The sequence below is a fragment of the Xenopus laevis genome, chromosome 8S, assembly GCF_017654675.1.
Source record: "Xenopus laevis strain J_2021 chromosome 8S, Xenopus_laevis_v10.1, whole genome shotgun sequence".
Taxonomy (NCBI): domain Eukaryota; kingdom Metazoa; phylum Chordata; class Amphibia; order Anura; family Pipidae; genus Xenopus; species Xenopus laevis.
This window is the reverse complement of record NC_054386.1, coordinates 91,954,001-91,972,515: the sequence shown is the minus strand read 5'-3', so window position 1 is coordinate 91,972,515 and position 18,515 is coordinate 91,954,001. Positions and strand designations below refer to the sequence as shown.

At 46.8% G+C, this 18,515-nt stretch overlaps 2 protein-coding genes, 6 non-coding genes and 3 pseudogenes across 8 annotated transcripts; all 11 read left to right on the top strand.

Moving 5' to 3' along the window:
• Positions 1-2,233: 2,233 nt before the first annotated feature.
• On the top strand, positions 2,234-2,424 carry LOC121397825. The gene has a single exon (XR_005963951.1). It is a non-coding gene; the product is annotated as a U2 spliceosomal RNA (small nuclear RNA).
• A 650-nt stretch (positions 2,425-3,074) lies between these two features.
• On the top strand, positions 3,075-3,268 carry LOC121397826. Its single transcript, XR_005963952.1, has one exon. It is a non-coding gene; the product is annotated as a U2 spliceosomal RNA (small nuclear RNA).
• Positions 3,269-4,001: 733 nt separating this feature from the next.
• LOC121397841 lies at positions 4,002-4,207 on the top strand (annotated as a pseudogene).
• A 724-nt stretch (positions 4,208-4,931) lies between these two features.
• Positions 4,932-5,131, top strand: LOC121397836. Its single transcript, XR_005963961.1, has one exon. It is a non-coding gene; the product is annotated as a U2 spliceosomal RNA (small nuclear RNA).
• A 719-nt stretch (positions 5,132-5,850) lies between these two features.
• Positions 5,851-6,068, top strand: LOC121397843 (annotated as a pseudogene).
• Positions 6,069-6,769: 701 nt separating this feature from the next.
• LOC121397834 lies at positions 6,770-6,975 on the top strand (annotated as a pseudogene).
• Positions 6,976-8,759: 1,784 nt separating this feature from the next.
• LOC121397835 lies at positions 8,760-8,941 on the top strand. Its single transcript, XR_005963960.1, has one exon. It is a non-coding gene; the product is annotated as a U2 spliceosomal RNA (small nuclear RNA).
• An 845-nt stretch (positions 8,942-9,786) lies between these two features.
• LOC108705826 (zinc finger CCHC domain-containing protein 3-like) lies at positions 9,787-10,776 on the top strand. Its single transcript, XM_018242623.2, has one exon. It carries the CDS (start codon positions 9,787-9,789, stop codon positions 10,765-10,767), a length of 981 nt encoding a protein of 326 aa, XP_018098112.1. The 3' UTR covers positions 10,768-10,776.
• Positions 10,777-11,178: 402 nt separating this feature from the next.
• On the top strand, positions 11,179-11,365 carry LOC121397829. Its single transcript, XR_005963955.1, has one exon. It is a non-coding gene; the product is annotated as a U2 spliceosomal RNA (small nuclear RNA).
• A 375-nt stretch (positions 11,366-11,740) lies between these two features.
• LOC121397634 (zinc finger CCHC domain-containing protein 3-like) lies at positions 11,741-12,748 on the top strand. The gene has a single exon (XM_041574690.1). It carries the CDS (start codon positions 11,741-11,743, stop codon positions 12,746-12,748), a length of 1,008 nt encoding a protein of 335 aa, XP_041430624.1.
• Positions 12,749-17,109: 4,361 nt separating this feature from the next.
• On the top strand, positions 17,110-17,300 carry LOC121397833. The gene has a single exon (XR_005963959.1). It is a non-coding gene; the product is annotated as a U2 spliceosomal RNA (small nuclear RNA).
• The last annotated feature ends 1,215 nt before the right edge of the window (positions 17,301-18,515 follow it).

Sequence of the window (18,515 nt, the reverse complement as noted above, 5' to 3'; positions counted from 1 at the left end):
ACCAATGGATAATGCATTCAATGGCCGTGCATTTTGACTGATTTTAAGAAAAGTATTCCTGGAATTTACATCAAAATTTTGCGCTGATGTGCCCAAAAACTGCCTTTTTCCACTATGCAAATTATTTGTGAAATAAAGAGGTATAAAATAGTAACTCAATGTATATTTTTCCATGGTTCTGAATGTAAATGGTCAATTCCAATGAGTCTGCCCCTTATACAGTCCTGCACCAATCACTTATTGCTTTAGGTTGTGTGTGTGTGTGACTCACAAGAGTCTTGTACTTGCCCCCCCATAGTGTAACATTAACACTGCAATGTTTAACCCTTGTTATTAACGTAATAAATATTGTATTTCAAAGTAAAATGGACTCGTGCTTCTATCATTTCAGTACTTGAAGAAGAAAGTTTAACACATTTCCCGGATTTTACATCATTTTTCCCTTGAAAAATGTAAAATGTTCTAATGTAAAGTAATAAGTATTCTTATGAGATTTGTTTTATTCAACTGTGATGTTAAAAGTAATTAATTGCATATCTTAATTTGACTCATTTATTTGGTATAGATGCCGACCCATGAAGGGACGAGACTGTTAATTAAGCAGTTGATCTTTATCTCTCAAAATGTATATCTTTTTGCTGTTGTTATAGTTAGTAAAGTGTGTTAATTGTATATGCTGACATTTTGTTTGATTTTTGTTAATACCTTGATGTGGTATTAGTGTGATATCACATGGTATCATTTCTAGCTAGGGATGAAATCTATGAGCAGCCTGCTGAAAGTGATCTGCCATTGACTATCATTGCAGTTGCCAAAAGTTAAACTTGTTATTCTTGATGGTCTGCAATAATTGCAAAAAAAAGACTTGTGTATAGAAGAAAAGTAAGTTGCTTTAGAAAGTGGAAGAAATGTATAACTGATTAGAAGGCTGTAGAAGGATCGGAAATGTGTGCTGGAAAAACTAAATTTTCCAAGACTTTAGAAAACAGGGAATTGGGGTATCGAAGGTATTGTACGCTAAATTCTATTTTTTAAAACAAGATTTATGAGTGAAATTTATGGGCTTTAAATCTAAAAATTGTAGATTTTATTTGTGTCAATTCAGAAAACTATTTTAAATGATTTTAGTTTTTTTTTTGTATTTGGATATTTCAAATATCTATTTCTGTTTCTATCATATTCTTTGTTTACTTAAAAAAAATGAGTTTACAATTTTGATATTACATTATTGACCATAACAAAACACATGCTTAAATGAATATATTCTTGAGAAAGGTCCCAGCAGAGGACGGAAACGTCGATATAATAAAGGAGTAATCTCCATTTAAAAAATTAATCCATTTGTGTTCACTGGCATCTAACTATTAACTATATTTGAATTCCTTGAGCAGCAGGGTAATGTAACTTAATCGGCAAAGGGTGTTGTGTGTGTAAGTGTGTGTGCTGCCTGTGTGTGTGTGTGTATATACACACATGCAAATGGATACAGACCGCAGTCTAATACTGCACTCAACCAACATTATCAATATATTTAAGACAGACATTTTGTGCATACTGCTACTTAGGGAAAAAATGCACTTACCACTTTATATTCAAAAATAGGGCATTTGTATAAGTTTACATTTTAAAAATGAAACATTTAAAAATTTGTTTTATAGGAGTAGCTATAAAAACTAGGGAGAAACAAATTAGTAGTTGCTTCATGGTTGTTTTTTTTATTAAATTTGATTATTGGGCATTTAATTTTAAATGTTAATGACTTTGTTTTTTAAAAAACATATCCCCATAACTGTAAAGAAGGTATAAGTGATAGCCAAAAATGAAATGAAGATACTATAAAAATTTACCATAACTCTTTGTCCAAAAACAGAACTATATATTTTCTAAGTCTATAGAACAAGTCCTTTTCTTTTGCAAGTGTCGTCGTCGCCGCCGCAAAGAAAAAAATATGCAAATAACGGGGTGCCGGGACTGTCGGGAAGGTGCTGAGCCGATGTTGGGAGGCTGCGGGTCTCAGGGCCGCAGAGGCGGAACTAGGCCCGAACCAGGGCCAGAGCCAGAGCGGGCCTGGGGCTGGTAGCAAGTGTGGGCCTGGGGCTGGGCTGGGAGCGGTGTTTGCGACGTCGCAGGGGGCCTTCGTTGTCCGCTGAGACGGGGAGCACAGTGCCCCTCTCCCCGTGGAGGCGCGCCAAGCCTTGGAGGTGGGGCCGTCGGCTCGCGCGCGTTTCGGGTTATCGCTTCTCGGCCTTTTGGCTAAGATCAAGTGTAGTATCTGTTCTTATCAGTTTAATATCTGATACGTCCCCTATCTGGGGACCATATATTAAATGGATTTTTGGAACAGGGAGATGGAAAAAGAGCTTGCTCTGTCCACTCCACGCATCGACCTGGTATTGCAGTACCTCCAGGACCGGTGCACCTCTCTTACTCAGTTTCAAAAAGCAGAACCAGGGGAGGGGAGGGAGAACGAGAAGGACTCCCTTTCCTACAAAAGCAGCAACAAGCAGCCTGCAAAGTTTGGGGCGGACTAGCACCAGCACTCTGTCTCGGCGACTGACTTGTGTGTGGAGCACGGAGGGAGACACCAAGCACAAGTGTGCAGCAGCAGTGTGACAGGCCAGCAGCAGTAGGGCTGGGAAGGGAGAGAGGTGGACGGGAAGAGAGAGAGAGAGAGAGAGAGAGAGACAGCTGTTTTTGTGCTGCAGCCGGCCCGTTGTCCCGTGTTGCGTTCTTGCAGAGTCGACCTCGTTGCAGGAACGAGCGGGGGTTGCCAGCAAGAGGCGGGCCTATGCAAATACGGGGTGCCGGGACTGTCGGGAAGGTGCTGAGCCGATGTTGGGAGGCTGCGGGTCTCAGGGCCGCAGAGGCGGAACTAGGCCCGAACCAGGGCCAGAGCCAGAGCGGGCCTGGGGCTGGTAGCAAGTGTGGGCCTGGGGCTGGGCTGGGAGCGGTGTTTGCGACGTCGCAGCTGGGGCCTTCGTTGTCCGCTGAGACGGGGAGCACAGTGCCCCTCTCCCCGTGGAGGCGCGCCAAGCCTTGGAGGTGGGGCCGTCGGCTCGCGCGCGTTTCGGGTTATCGCTTCTCGGCCTTTTGGCTAAGATCAAGTGTAGTATCTGTTCTTATCAGTTTAATATCTGATACGTCCCCTATCTGGGGACCATATATTAAATGGATTTTTGGAACAGGGAGATGGAAAAAGAGCTTGCTCTGTCCACTCCACGCATCGACCTGGTATTGCAGTTACCCTCCAGGACCAGGTGCCACTTCCCCTCTAATCTAACAATCCTCAAGTTTCAAAAAGCAGACCACCAGGGGAGGGAAGAGGGGAGAACGAGACAAGTGACTCTGTTCCCTTTCCTACAATAAGCAAGCAACAAGCAGCCTGCAAAGTTTGGGGGCGGACTTTAGCACCATGCACTCTGTCTCGCGACTGACTTGTGTGTGGGCACGGAGGGAGACACCAAGCAGCAAGTGTGGCAGCAGCAGTGTGACAGGCCAGCAGTCAGTAGGGGGCTGGGAAAAAGGGATGAGAGGGGACGGGAACGAGAGAGAGAAGAGAGAGACAGCTGTTTTTTTGTGCTGCATGCCGCTCCGTTGTCACAGTGTTGGCGTTCTTGCAGAATACGACTCTTCGTTGCAGGAACGAGAGCGGGGTTGCCAGCCCAAGAGGCGGAGCCTATGCATATATAGCGGGTGCAGGTGGATCTGTCGTGTAAGGTGTCTGAGCCGATGTTAAGGGAGGCTGGGGCGGGTCTCAAGGGCCGCAGAGGATAGGGAACTAGGATCCTCAACCAGGCCAGAGCCAGAGCGGGGCCTGGAGGCTGGTAAGCAAGTTGATAGAAGGCCGGTGCTGGGCTGGGAGCGGTGTTTGAACGACGTCGCAGCTGGGCCGCCATTTCGTTGTCCGCTGAGACGGGGAAGCACAGTGGCCGCCTCTCCCCGTGGAGGCGGCCAAGCCTTGGAGGTGGGCCGGTCGGCCTCGGCGCGAGCGTCTTCGGGTTATCGCTTCTTCGGCCCTTTTGGCTAAGTCAAGTGTAGTATCTGTTTCTATCATCAGTTTTAATATTGATAAGTCCCTATCTGGGGACTATTATATTAAATGGACTTTTTTTGGAACAGGGGAATGGAAAAAGAGCTTGCCTGTCCACTCCAGACACGGCATAACGACTGGTATTGCAGATACCCTCCAGGAACCGGTGCAACTCTCTTACTCAGTTTCAAGAAAAGCGAGGAACCCTCAGGGGAGGGGGAGGGATAACGGGAGGCTCCCTTTCCTACAAAAGCATGGCAACAAGCAGCCTAGAGATTTTGGGGCGGACTAAGCATACTAAAAAGCACTCCTGTCCTCGGCGGACTTGGGATTGTGTGTGGAGCACGGAGGGAGACACCCAAGCACAAGTGTGAAGACAGCAGTGTGACAGGAGGCCCACAGCAGTAAGTGGCTGGGAGTGGAGAGAGGTGGACGGGAAAGAGAGATGAGAGCGAGAGAGAGAGAGGAACAGCTGTTTTTTGTGGGCTGCAGCCGGCCCGTTTGTCCGTGTTGCGTTCTTGCAGAGTCGACCTCGAAATGTAAGCGGTTGCCAGGAACGAGCGGGGTTGCCAGCAAGAAGGCGGGCCTATGCCAAATACGGCGGTGCCGGGACTGAAGGGGGTGCTGAGAGCGATTGTGGCTAGGCTGCGGGGCTAAGGGCCGAAGAAAAGGCGGAACTAGTGTTCCGCGAACCAGGGCCAGAGCCAGAGCAGGGCCTGGGCTGGTAGCCAAGTTTGTGGGCCTGGGGCTGGGCTGGTGAGCGGTGTTTTTGCGACGTCGGCAGCTGGGGCCTCGTTGTCCTGCTGAGACGGGGAGCACAGTGCCCTCTCCCCCGTGGAGGCGCGCCTAAGCCTTGGAAGGTAGGGGCCCGTCGGCTTCGCGCGGCATGGTTTGGGGCCTTATCGTTTCTCGGCCTTTTGGCTAAGTATATCAAGTGTAGTATCTGTTCTATTCAAATTTAATATCTGATACGTCACCCTAAAATCTGGGGTACCATATATTAAAGATTTTTTGGAACCACGGTAGATGGATAAAAGAGCTTGCTCTGTCCACTCCACGCATCGACCTGGTTTGCAGTACCTCCAGACCGGTGCATTCCTGCTCTTTACTCAGTTCTCAAAAAGCAGAACCAGGGGAGGGGAGGGGTATATGAGAGGACTGCCCCTTTCCTACAAAAGGCAGCAACAAGTCAGCTCTGCAGTTTGGGGCGGACTAGCACCAAGCACTCTGTCTCGGCGACTGACCTCTGTTGTGTTCGCCGAGCAAGGTAGGAGACACAAGCACAAGTGTGCAGCAGCAGTGTGACAGGCCTAGCTGCAGTAGGGCTTGGGAAGGGAGAGAGGTGGACCGGGAGAGAGAGCCAGAGAGAGAGAGAGAAAGATGACAGCTTTTAATAGTGCTTGCAGCCGGCCTCGGTTGTCCCGTGTTGGCGTTCTCGCAGAGTCGATCTCGTTGCAGAACGAGCGGGGGTTTGCCGAAAGGCGGGCCTAATGCAGAGAGAACGCGGTGCCCGGGGACTGTCGGGAAGGTGCTGAGCCCGAGTCGTTGGGAGGCTGGCGGTATCCACACGGGCACGCAAGGCGGAATAGCCCGACACGCGCTAGGCCAGAGCCTATGATGGCCGGGCCTGGGGCTGTAAGCAACGTGTGTGGGCCTGGGCTGGGCTGGGAGCGGTGTTTGCGGAGGTACGCAGGGGCTGGGGCCCTTCGTTGTCCGCTGAGAACGGGGAAGCAAACAGTGGCCACGGGCCCCGTGGAGGCCGCGCCCAAGCCTTGAGAGTGGGAAGCAGTCGGCTCGCACGCAATAGGCTGTTTCGGGTTATCGCTTCTCTGGCGAACCCTTTTGGCTAAGATTCAAGTGTATGTTAATCTGTTTTTATTACAGTTTAATATCTGATATCGTCCCCTTCTGGGCCATAATATTAAATGACATTTTTGGTACAACTATGGGAGTATTGGAAAAGAAGCTTGACTCCTGTCCCATCTCACGCATCGACCTGGTAATAGGGCAGTACCTCTCAGGACCGGGTGCACCTCTCCTTACTCAGTTTCCAAAAAGCAGAACCAGGGGGAGGGAGGGGAACGAGAAGGACTCCCTTTCCTACAAAAGCAAGGCAACAAGCAGCCTGCCAAAGTTTGGGGCGGACTAGCACAGCACTTTGGTCCGGTGAACTGACTTGTGATGTCGAGCACGGAAGGGAGACACCTAAGCACAAGTGTGCAGCAGCAGTGTGACAGGCCAAGCGCAGTAGGGCTGGGAAGGGAGAGAGGTGGACGGGAAGAGAGAGAGAAGAGAGAGAGAAAGTAGAGACAGCTGTTTTCCTCGCTGCTGGCAGCCGGCCCGTTGTCCCGTGTTGCGTTCTTGCAGAGTCGACCTCGTTGCAAGGCCAACGAGCGGGGGTTTTTGCCAGCAAGAGGCGGCGCCTATGAAATAGGGGTGCCGGGACTGTCGGGAGGTGCTGGAGCCGAATGTTGGGAGGCCTGCGGGTTTCTCAGAGGGGCCGAGAGGCGGAACTAGCCCGAACCAGGGCCCAGAGCCAGAGCGGTGCCTGGGGCTGGTAGCGAAGTGTGGGCCTGGGGCTGGGTGGGGCGGGGTTTGCGAAACGTCGCTGCTGAAGGGCCTTAAGTTGTCCCCATCGCAGACCGGTGGAGCACAGTGCCGCCTCTGCCCAAGTGGAAGGCGGCGCCAAGAGCCTTGGAAGGGTGGGGCCGTCGGCTGCCCGCGCGACGTTTCGGGTTAATAGCTTCTCTACGGCCTTTTGGCTAAGATCAAGTAGTAAAGTATCTGTTCTATTCGTTTAATATTCTGATTACGTCCCCTATCTGGGGACCATATATTAAATGGATTATTTTGGGGAACAGGGAGATGGAAAATAGAGCTTGCTCTGTCCACTCCACGCATCGACCTGGTATTGCAGTAACCGTTCCAGGACCGGTGCACCATCTCTTACTCCAGTTTCAAAAAGCAGAACCAGGGGAGGGGAGGGAGGAAAACGAGAAGAAGAATCCCTTCTCGTACAAAAGCAGCAACGCAGCCCTGTTTTCAAAGTTTGGGCGGACTAGCACCAGCAACTCTTCTCAGGCGACTTGACTTGTGTGGGTATCACGGCGGGAGCACCAAGCTACAAGTGTGCATGCAGCACGCTGTGACAGCGACCCAGCAGAGTAGGGCTGGGAAGGGAGAGAGGTGAGACGGGAAGATGATGAAGAGTATGAGAAGCAGAGAGAGAGAGAGAGGAGAGAGATCAGCTGGTTTTTGTAGCTGCAGCCGGCCCACCGTTGTTCGTCCCAGTGTTTGCGTAATCTTTGGCAGAGTCGACCTCCGGTTGCAAGGAACGAGCGGGCGGTTGCCAGCAAGAAGGCCGGGCCTATGCAATAACGGGGTGCCAGGGGACTGTCGGGAAGAGGTTGCTTCTTGAGTCGATGTTTGGGAGGTGCTTGCGGGTCTCAGGGCCGCCCCAGGCGGAACTATGTCCGACCAAAGGTGCCAGAGCCAAGCGGGCCTTGGGGGGCTGGTATAGCAAGTGTGGGCCTGGGCTGGGCTCGTGGGAAAAGACCAGGTGTTTGCGACGTCGGCAGCTGGGGGCCTTCGTTGTAACCCGCTGTGGAGGACGGGGAGCACAGTGGCCCTCTCCCGTGGGAGTGCGCGCCAAGCCTTGGAGGTGGGGAAGCCCGTAGGCTCGCGCAATGCGTTCTGGGTTATATCTCGCTTTCTTTCGGTGGGACCAACATTTCCTTAAGGGTTGGGCTTGAGACTTCTTAAACAGAAGTATTGGGGAGCAGCTTATAGTACAGGTTATCCGAAAAAAAGTTATCCCCAGAAAGCTTCTCAAATTTACGGGGAAAAGACATCAACCATAGATTCATTTTATATCCAACAAAATGTTTAAAAATGTTTATTTTTGTCATTATATTAAAAAATAGTTAGCCTGTACTTGATCCAACTTAGATATGATTTATTTATTGGAAGGCAAAACCAACTTATTTGGGGTTATTTAAAATTTTCTAGTAGGACTTAGGTATAAAGATCAAATTATGATATCGCCCAGAAAATACAGATATGTCTTGTCCTGATCAGGATGGACTTACTTGAACACTAGCAATGGGAGACTTTGCAGACCTTCAGGGGACGACCTGCTTTAGAAGCATCGTTTGACCTGAAATTTCTAAAAATGCAATAGATTGCAATATGAGACACAGTAATCTGACCAGGCAGAAGACCGATGATGGAGTTGCAGTTCACAAAAAGAAGTGGTTGTCTAAACTGAGAACAGAATACTTTTGCTTTTCTAGATTTGTTATCTGCATTGGCATAATTTCCTTTTACTTAACAGGAAGCTGAATTTAAATGAACATGACTATCATAAATGTTCTATTAGTAATTGTTTCCTGCCATCTAGACCGAATGAATGAACAAAAGACAAGAAACAAGCATTTATAAATTGTGCTATTTATATATTTGTGGCATTCTCTTTTATGTAGCTTAAGTATCTAGTGTGGTATCTGTTCTTCATACAGTTTATATATTGATACGTCCCTTAACTCCATGGGGACACGGAGTGAGGTTATTACATGTGATTTTTGCAGAACACCCGTGTCCTGGCAAGTATGGGAGAGTGGAAAAAGAGTCTTGCTCTGGTTCCACCCATTCCTATTCTGGGGCGTAATAGAATCCATACCGGGAATTAAAGGGCATGATGGTGTAAAGTTATGGTGGGTTTATCCTACAAGTAACTTTATTACTGATGAAAACCATATCTGTTCTTATCAGTTTAATATCTGATACGTCCCTTATCTGGGGACCATATATTAAATGGATTTTTGGAACAGGGAGATGGAAAAAGAGCTTGCTCTGTCCACTCCACGCATCGACCTGGTATTCGCAGTACCTCCAGGGACCGGTGCAACCTCTCTTACTCAGTTTCAAAAAGCAGAACCAGGGGAGGGGGAGGGAGAACGAGAAGGACTCCCTTTCCTACAAAAGCAGCAACAAGCAGCCTGCAAAGTTTGGGGGCGGACTAGCACCAGCACTCTGTCTCGGCGACTGACTTGTGTGTGGAGCACGGAGGGAGACACCAAGCACAAGTGTGCAGCAGCAGTGTGACAGGCCAGCAGCAGTAGGGCTGGGAGGGAGAGAGGTGGACGGGAAGAGAGAGAGAGAGAGAGACAGCTGTTTTTGTGCTGCAGCCGGCCCGTTGTCCCGTGTTGCGTTCTTGCAGAGTCAACCTCGTTGCAGGAACGAGCGGGGGTTGCCAACAAGAGGCGGGCCTATGCAAATACGGGGTGCCGGAACTGTCGGGAAGGTGCTGAGCCGATGTTGGGAGGCTGCGGGTCTCAGGGCCGCAGAGGCGGAACTAGGCCCGAACCAGGGCCAGAGCCAGAGCGGGCCTGGGGCTGGTAGCAAGTGTGGGCCTGGGGCTGGGCTGGGAGCGGTGTTTGCGACGTCACAGCTGGGGCCTTCGTTGTCCGCTGAGACGGGGAGCACAGTGCCCCTCTCCCCGTGGAGGCGCGCCAAGCCTGGGGGTGGGGCCGTCGGCTCGCGCGCGTTTCGGGTTATCGCTTCTCGGCCTTTTGGCGAAGATCACGTGTCTGAACCTTGGGTGTCCGGAGACATTGCTCCTTGGCCTTGTGGCATCGGCACTGAAAAGTGTCTTAAGCCGCATGCTGCTATCAGGGGGCTTTCTATTCCGGACAACGGGCGGCGATCACCCCACTCCAGTCTAGTCCTTGTGACGAAACTGGGAGTGTTCTGACGAGATGGATGTGGAGGAGTGCTTGGTCCCGGGCTATGCACGAGTGAAGCACTCGGTACGTTTTATCATCCAGGAAGAGGTGAACCGCGAGAAATTACTTCTATACATCGCTGATGTTATTTTGGAAGATTTTGGAGGCGTTCAGAGGAAAGAGATCCTTGCTATACAGGATTACCCAAAAAGAGGCATATATGATGTTACCTTTGATGGAGAAAAAGTTTATTCTCGATTTCTGAGATCATGGAAACAAGGCCCTGAGGATGATCGACTTCGTGGTTTCAAGGTTGTACCCCACTTTCCAGATGAGGAGATAGCCTTGATTGTAAAGTCGTACTCACCTTTTGTTCAGTTGAACGAAGTGGAACTCTTTTTAAGGAACCACTGCAAGAAGGTATTGTTTGTGGGCAAAGTTTATAATGAGATTGGAGTGTGGGCCTGCAAATTCAGGTTCAAAGTGACTTTCAAAGAGAACTTTTTACCCCCTGCGAGGTTTCGTTTGGGGAATGTTAACTTTGATATTTTCTTTACAGGTATGCCTAATTTTTGTAGGAAATGCAGGAATTATGGACATTGTGCAGAAACTTGCAATATATGTACAAACTGTGGCAGTACTACCCATTTGATTAAGAACTGTAATGAGGCAAAGAAATGTAACCTCTGCTTAGAAGTTGGACATTTATATGCTGCGTGCCCTCAACGCAAAAAGACTTTTGAAAAGACTGTTTCTGAGGAGGTTAACGAGGTTGTCTCAAGTGGGGAGGGGGAGGCAATTTCAATGATTGAGGGAGAGGCTGTTTCAATGGGGGAGGGGGCAGCTGTTTCAACTGAAGTAGTGCCTAAATTAACCCTTTCCTTTGAAGATGTTTTTTGTGTTGATTTAAAAAGTTCTGTGCAGGAACCAGATGAGGTTGGAGAACCAGTGGCAAAGAAGAAAATAAAAAGGAAAACAACTCCAGAGAAGACTCCAAGGAGACACGTTATATGAGTATTGGAAGGAAAAATCAGATGCTGAAGTTCAAAGTTTTTTTGAAAGCTGGTCGGAGGAGCAAAAAAGAGCTTTTAAAAAACGAGTTGATTTAGACCGTATTTCCACAAAAGAAGTTAGGAAAAAAATTCTAGAGTTTGTTAAAAAATGGAAATGAAGTTAAGGTTTTGATATGCAAATAATATGTAAATAAAGGCTGGGAAATTTCTTTGGAAATGTAAATGTTGAATATTATATGACAATTTATTTGCTTTTGGTGTTTTTGATTTAAAATGTTTAAAAATAAAGTCTGGGAAAAGTTTTGAGATGCTAAAGAAATGTAAAATGTTGATATTTGGTTATTTTGTGAAATGTTGGCAATATGTTATTTTGTGTTTTGTTATAATATGTTTTATTTTATTTTGTTTTATTATACTTGGTTCAATAAACTTTTGTTGAAACCTTATCTGTTCTTATCAGTTTAATATCTGATACGTCCCCTATCTGGGGACCCTATATTAAATGGATTTTTGGAACAGGGAGATGGAAAAAGAGCTTGCTCTGTCCACTCCACGCATCGACCTGGTATTGCAGTACCTCCAGGACCGGTGCACCTCTCTTACTCAGTTTCAAAAAGCAGAACCAGGGGAGGGGAGGGAGAACGAGAAGGACTCCCTTTCCTACAAAAGCAGCAACAAGCAGCCTGCAAAGTTTGGGGCGGACTAGCACCAGCACTCTGTCTCGGCGACTGACTTGTGTGTGGAGCACGGAGGGAGACACCAAGCACAAGTGTGCAGCAGCAGTGTGACAGGCCAGCAGCAGTAGGGCTGGGAGGGAGAGAGGTGGACGGGAAGAGAGAGAGAGAGAGAGAGAGAGAGAAAGAGAGAGAGACAGCTGTTTTTGTGCTGCAGCCGGCCCGTTGTCCCATGTTGCGTTCTTGCAGAGTCGACCTCGTTGCAGGAACGAGCGGGGGTTGCCAGCAAGAGGCGGGCCTATGCAAATACGGGGTGCCGGGACTGTCGGGAAGGTGCTGAGCCGATGTTGGGAGGCTGCGGGTCTCAGGGCCGCAGAGGCGGAACTAGGCCCGAACCAGGGCCAGAGCCAGAGCGGGCCTGGGGCTGGTAGCAAGTGTGGGCCTGGGGCTGGGCTGGGAGCGGTGTTTGCGACGTCGCAGCTGGGGCCTTCGTTGTCCGCTGAGACGGGGAGCACAGTGCCCCTCTCCCCGTGGAGGCGCGCCAAGCCTGGGGGTGGGGCCGTCGGCTCGCGCGCGTTTCGGGTTATCGCTTCTCGGCCTTTTGGCACGATCAAGTGGAGTGGATCCTTTCCAGTGATGGCGGCTTTCGAAGCGCGCATCAAGAACACAGTCCGTTTCCTGGTAGAGCCAGCGCAACGCACGAAAGTTAATCTGGAATTCTTTGTGGAAAAGGTGTTACATGGACTATTTGGTGCAGATCAGACAAAAGTGTTCTGTCTACAGGACTTCCAATGGCAGGGGATATACGACGTCACGTTCTTTGTTGAAAGTGAGTGCTTACAGATTTTCGAAAAAGGAAAGAGACTAATGGGTAACCCAGAAATGGAAGGAATTTTAATGGTGCCAAGCTTTCAAATGGAGGAAAAACCCCTTCTGCTACATATGTTTAATCCATTTGCAGACTATACTGAAGTAGTGGCTTTCCTCAAGCGATATTGTTCGTCTGTAAGAGGGGGCACAAGACAATTCAATCGCTTTGACTATTTCAATGGCAAATACAAATTTTGGGTGAGACTGAAGGTGGACCCAGAAGGAATTGGGGGGGTGCAACACCCTCCAGCAAACTTCTCTATAGGTGGAAACAAGGGTTTTCTGTATTACCCAGGACAGCCTGCCTACTGTAGAATATGCCTAAAGTTTGGGCACACAAAGGACGAGTGTGCCAACCAGCCCAGCTGCAGGAACTGTGGGGAGAGTGGACATGAAGTCGGAAGGTGTTCTAATCCCCGCAGGTGTGACATGTGGTGAGGAAGGCCATATTTGTAAGGACTGCCCAAGTAAAAAAAGACGTTTTTACAGTGAGGTGGCAGCGGAGCGTATGTATGTGCGCTCGCCACCACCGGCAGTTGGGAGTGAGGAGAGAGAGTCGGAGTCCGTGGAGGATGTTGGTGCGCAAGCTCCCGTTGTAAGTGTGGAGGGAGTTATAGTCGCGCAAGTACCCACGGAGGAAGACAAAATGGAGGACACAGGTGAGCAGAGACGCGTGGCAGCACAGGAGGGCGGTCCTACAGGTGCGTGCGGTTCAGCAGGTTTAGATGCACCTGTACAGGAGTGCGTTCCAGCAAGTCCGGAAGTAGCACCGCAAGTGAGCGATGTCGGCGCGGCTGTGATGACGTCATCAGCGGGGCCGCGTATACTGGAGGAGTCAGGATCGGAGATAGAGGCGGAGTCGGCTGGTGGAGCGTCTGGCACCTCTGCGGTGCTGGAGTGGGATATATCATCCGACTCAGAGGAGCATCAGTGTGAAATGGAGACGGTGAAAAGCAAGGCAAAGGCGAGTAGAGGGAAAGAGGGTTCCCCCTGCGCAAAAAAAATTAAAGTGACAGCAGTGGCAGAGGGAATCGCTTTGTCTGCTAACCCTTTTGAGGTTCTGTTAGGGGGGAATGAGGATGGCAATATTGATTCTTTCCCCACAACAGCAGAGACTGAAGGGGAAATCTCTGGCCAGGACTCTATGGACTCATCTGAAGGCTCTTGTGTATCTGCTACTGGCTTTCTGGATAAGAAGGCCGTAAAAGACTTTGCCTCAGCAGTTGGAATTCCAGGCAAAGTTAAAGGGAGAGGGAGGGGGAGGAGTGGAAAGCACAAATGAGGTTTTGTGGATATGTAATTCCTAATATGTAGTTTTATCATGACCCTGTTAATTTCATCACTAAATGTGAGATGCTTTGGTTCGAAAGTTAGACGTACAGCGATTCTGGATGAATTAAAAATGTGCAAATCTGATATTTTTTGTTTGCAGGAGTGCGGGTTGAAGATAAGCCCAGCAAGTAACGAGTGGGACTTGGGTCCTGCAATTTGGTCACCAGCATTAGAGAATAAAAATGCTGGGATTGGGGTCTTGATAAAAAATGCTCATGTTAAAGTTTTAAGTTATACTGTTATTGTTCCAGGGAGATTATTATTGGTCAATTTACAGATGTATGGTATAAAAGTTCGTCTGTTTAATGTGTATGCTCCTGCAGAAAGGAATGCAAGGACGCAATTACTTGAGGAGTTAAAATTTTTTCTACCCGGGAGGGAACCTACGGTGGTAGTTGGGGATTTCAATTGTATTAGATCAGGAGAAGATAGAGAAGGGAAAGGATCAGGAGGGATTGATAGCTCCAGCGCTATGTTAAATAAGGTGATAACTGAATTTAAGTTATCAGATGCATTTTTAATTTTGGGGGATAAACAGGATAGGTTTACTTGGGTATCAGAAACAGGGAAAGTGAAGTCAAGGATTGATCTCTGTTTGTTTTCTTCAAATTTCAAAGCTGTGACTTATAGTACGGTTAGTAATGTATTTTCTGATCACAAGATGGTGCAAACGGAATTTTCCCTTAAAAAGGAGGTGTTCTTTGGAAAAGGGGTGTGGAAGTTGAATGTGAGTTTGATGGATGATGAGAGGACGGAGAGTGAATTTGTCAATAAATATGCTCTATGGAGAAAGCAAAAAGAAAATTTTGAGAGCATAGTGGAATGGTGGGAATGGGTGAAGGAGGAGATAAGAAGTTTTTTTATAGGCAAAGGAGTGAGAAGAGCAAGGGAAGAGCGAGAGAGGTTTAAATTATTGAATTGCAGATTGCAATTTTTGTACAAATTGAGAGAATTAGGAAAAGAGGTTTCTGAGGACATAGTGGAGATTAAAGAGAAGATCAGAACAGAAATCATGGAAAGAGGGAGGAAGGTTATGTTCCAGGCAAAAGTAGAAAATATAGAGAAAGGAGAGAAATGTACCAGCTATTTTTTTAAAAAGGCCTTTGGAAATAAGAAGGTTTTCAGGTCAGTTCTAAACAAAGAAGGGGTGGAGGTGGAAAATAAGGAAAAGATCTTTAGAGAAGTGGAAGATTTTTATCAAGAGCTATACTCAGAAAAGCGGAGAGATGTGGATCTGGAGGAGGAGATGGTGGGGAGTTTGGATGGAGTGTTGGATGAAAGTGATAATGAAAGTTTAAATAGAGAGATTTCAGAAGAAGAAATACTAAGTGCAATTAAGAGTTCTAAAAATAATAAAACGCCAGGGTGTGATGGGATTCCAGTAGAGTTTTTCAAGAAATTTTGGCCAGTTATTAAGGAAGAGATGGTAGATTTGTTTAATGCAATTTTTGTCAAAGGGGAGATGCCGGTGTCAATGAAGGAGGGATTAATAACTTTGCTATTCAAGAAAGGAGATAAAAGAGACATTAAAAATTGGAGACCAATAACACTGCTTAACTGTGATTATAAGTTAATGATGAAGATCATTGCAAATAGGCTGAAGGATGTTATTGACAAAATCATAGGGGAAGAACAGGTTTGTGCAGTGCCAGAGAGAACGATTCATCAAAATTTAATTATTGTGAGAGATATGATTTGGGATAGTCAAGAAAGGGATGCAACATTATTGTTAGTAAGTTTAGATTTTGAGAAGGCATATGATAGAGTTATTCATGGGTTTTTATTTAAGGTTCTGGAGAAAATGGGAATGGCAGGAAACGTGTTAAATGCTATTAAGGTAGGTTATAAAGATATTTGTAGCAGAGTGCTAATAAATAATGTAGTTGGGGAGAAAATTTTTGTTAAATCAGGAGTGCGACAAGGATGCCCTTTGTCGCCTTTAATGTTCATTTGTGTGGTTGAGCCGTTACTACAGGTAATTAGAAAAGACAAAGTGGTTAGAGGATACATGATACCAGGGAGTAAGGGGAGAAATGTTAAAATTTTGGGGTATATGGACGATACAGTTCTGGTGTGTTCGTCATCAAATGCATTCTATAGGGCGAAATTACACGTGCAAATGTTTTGCATGGCGTCAGCTTTTAAGGTAAATTGGGAGAAAAGTGCAATGATGAACTTTGGAAAAAAAGTAGAAGTGAATGAAAGAGAATTAAAGGTGGTGAGGGATGGGATAAAAATTTTAGGGATTTTTTTCACGAGGAATCTTAAGGGAAAAGAGAACTGGGATGAGGTGGGAGGGAAAATAGTAAAGAAACTAAATTTTTGGAGAATGAGGGATTTGTCTTTCAAAGGGAAGGTACTTATTATAAAAGCGGTAGTTTTTCCGTTAATTTTGTATGTCAGTCAAGTGTTTTATCCGAACATGAGAACAATTGGAAAAATTGAAAGATTGCTGTTTGTGTTCTTTTGGGGATCTAAGGTAGAAAAACTAAAAAGAGAAGTGGTGATGAAAGAGGTGGTCAAAGGGGGCATGGGGTTCCCAAGGTTGGAAGAATTTTTGTTCATTCATTATTACAGATTGTGTATAAAGCTAGTAGGAAAAGAATTATTAGCAGCAAATCTAATGGTGTACGTGGGAGGGTATGTGCTACGGAAGAGTGGTTTAATAGAATGGGAAAATAATAGACCATATTGTTTCCAGGTACCACAGTGGTACTTGATAATTCAGGTGAAGGTGGAAAAATTTTCTTTAAGTATGGTAAAAATTGAGGATTGGAAAGAAAAGGGGAAAGTAATGAAGGGCATACAAGAAAGGGATATAAAAAGTTCAATAATGGAATTCAATGATGCAGATGCAAAGAAAATATGGAAAAACTGTAGAGATGTGGAACTACAGGGTAAGCAAAGAGATATTGTTTGGTTAAGCCTGCACAATGCTTTACCAACAAGGGCGTTTCAAAAGAAAAGAGATTTGTGTAAATCAGAAATTTGTCCAAGGGAAATGTGTGGTGGGATGGAAAGTACAATGCATGTTATATGGAATTGTGATTTTGCTAGAAGAGTATGGAGGAAATCTGGGAAACTCGTGAAGGAACTAACAGGGCTGGAATTTGTGTCTTACTTAATAATAGTTTCAGGATTGGCAAATTTGAATAAAATGCAAAGTAGAGTGTTATGGATTATTCTTGCATGTATGAAACAAACTCTGTGGGAATGCAGAAATATCTTGATATTTAAAAGGGAAGAAATCACAATAAGAAGAGCTGTAAATCTCATGATGAGTAAATTGTATGTTTATTATTGTATAGATAAAGAGAGGAAAGGAGAATTGGATGCGGAAGGTATTTGGAAGACAAAAAAGTGGAAAGAATTGATTTAGTTTTGTTGTGTGTATATTATGTTGGTGTGAAATGTAATGCCTGATAAAAGGAATATGAAATGAAATGTATGTGAATATGTAAATAATGATGTATTTCAATAAAAAAAAAAAAAAAAAAAAAATCTGTTCTTATCAGTTTAATATCTGATACGTCCCCTATCTGGGGACCATATATATATTAAATGGATTTTTGGAACAGGGAGATGGAAAAAGAGCTTGCTCTGTCCACTCCACGCATCGACCTGGTATTGCAGTACCTCCAGGACCGGTGCACCTCTCTTACTCAGTTTCAAAAAGCAGAACCAAAGGAGGGGAGGGAGAACGAGAAGGACTCCCTTTCCTACAAAAGCAGCAACAAGCAGCCTGCAAAGTTTGGGGCGGACTAGCACCAGCACTCTGTCTCGGCGACTGACTTGTGTGTGGAGCACGGAGGGAGACACCAAGCACAAGTGTGCAGCAGCAGTGTGACAGGCCAGCAGCAGTAGGGCTGGGAGGGAGAGAGGTGGACGGGAAGAGAGAGAGAGAGAGAGAGAGACAGCTGTTTTTGTGCTGCAGCCGGCCCGTTGTCCCGTGTTGCGTTCTTGCAGAGTCGACCTCGTTGCAGGAACGAGCGGGGGTTGCCAGCAAGAGGCGGGCCTATGCAAATACGGGGTGCCGGGACTGTCGGGAAGGTGCTGAGCCGATGTTGGGAGGCTGCGGGTCTCAGGGCCGCAGAGGCGGAACTAGGCCCGAACCAGGGCCAGAGCGGGCCTGGTAGCAAGTGTGGGCCTGGGGCTGGGAGCGGTGTTTGCAAGCGTCACAGCTGGTGCCTTCGTTGTCCTTTGAGACGGGGGGGCACAGTGCCCCTCTCCCCGTGGAGGCGCGCCAAGCCTGGGGCTGTCGGCTCGCGCGCGTTTCGGGTTATCGCTTCTCGGCCTTTTGGCTAAGATCAAGTGTGCCGCGAGGCGATAGTATTGTCTTCTGTTTTTCAGATGGAGCTGGGTGCTATCAAGAATACCCTGCGTTTTCAGGTCAAGCCTGGGTGTGCAAGAAGAGCCGATCTTGGTACTTTTGTGCAAGAAATTTTGCTGGATACCTGGATACCTTGGAGCTACAGGTAAAAGATGTTTTCTGCCTGCAGGATTATGCCGCCCCCAAGTCTTATGATGTCTCCTTTTTCTTTGAAGCAGTATGCCTGAATGTTTATGAGACATATAAAGCTAAGAAGAGTTTGCCTATTTTTGAGGGGTTGGAAGTTTTGTCATTATACTCAATGGAGGAGAAGCCTTTAATCCTCCACATGTTTAACCCTTTCACTGACTTGGCTCTTTTCCTTGCTTTTTTGAAGAAATATTGTGTGAAGATTAAAGGGGGCAATAGGCAGTCAAAACTGCTTTAACATGTTTAATGGCAATTTAAAGTTTTGGGTAAAGCTGAAGATGGACCCAGAGGGTATTGGAGGGGTTAAACACCCCCCAGCTAACTTTTCAATTGCTGGGAATCGTGGTTTCCTTT

Coding starts and splice junctions, on each gene's coding strand:
- LOC121397634 (XM_041574690.1), top strand. CDS start 11,741: ATGCAAATACGGGGTGCCGGGACTGTCGGGAAGGTGCTGAGCCGATGT.
- LOC108705826 (XM_018242623.2), top strand. CDS start 9,787: ATGGATGTGGAGGAGTGCTTGGTCCCGGGCTATGCACGAGTGAAGCAC.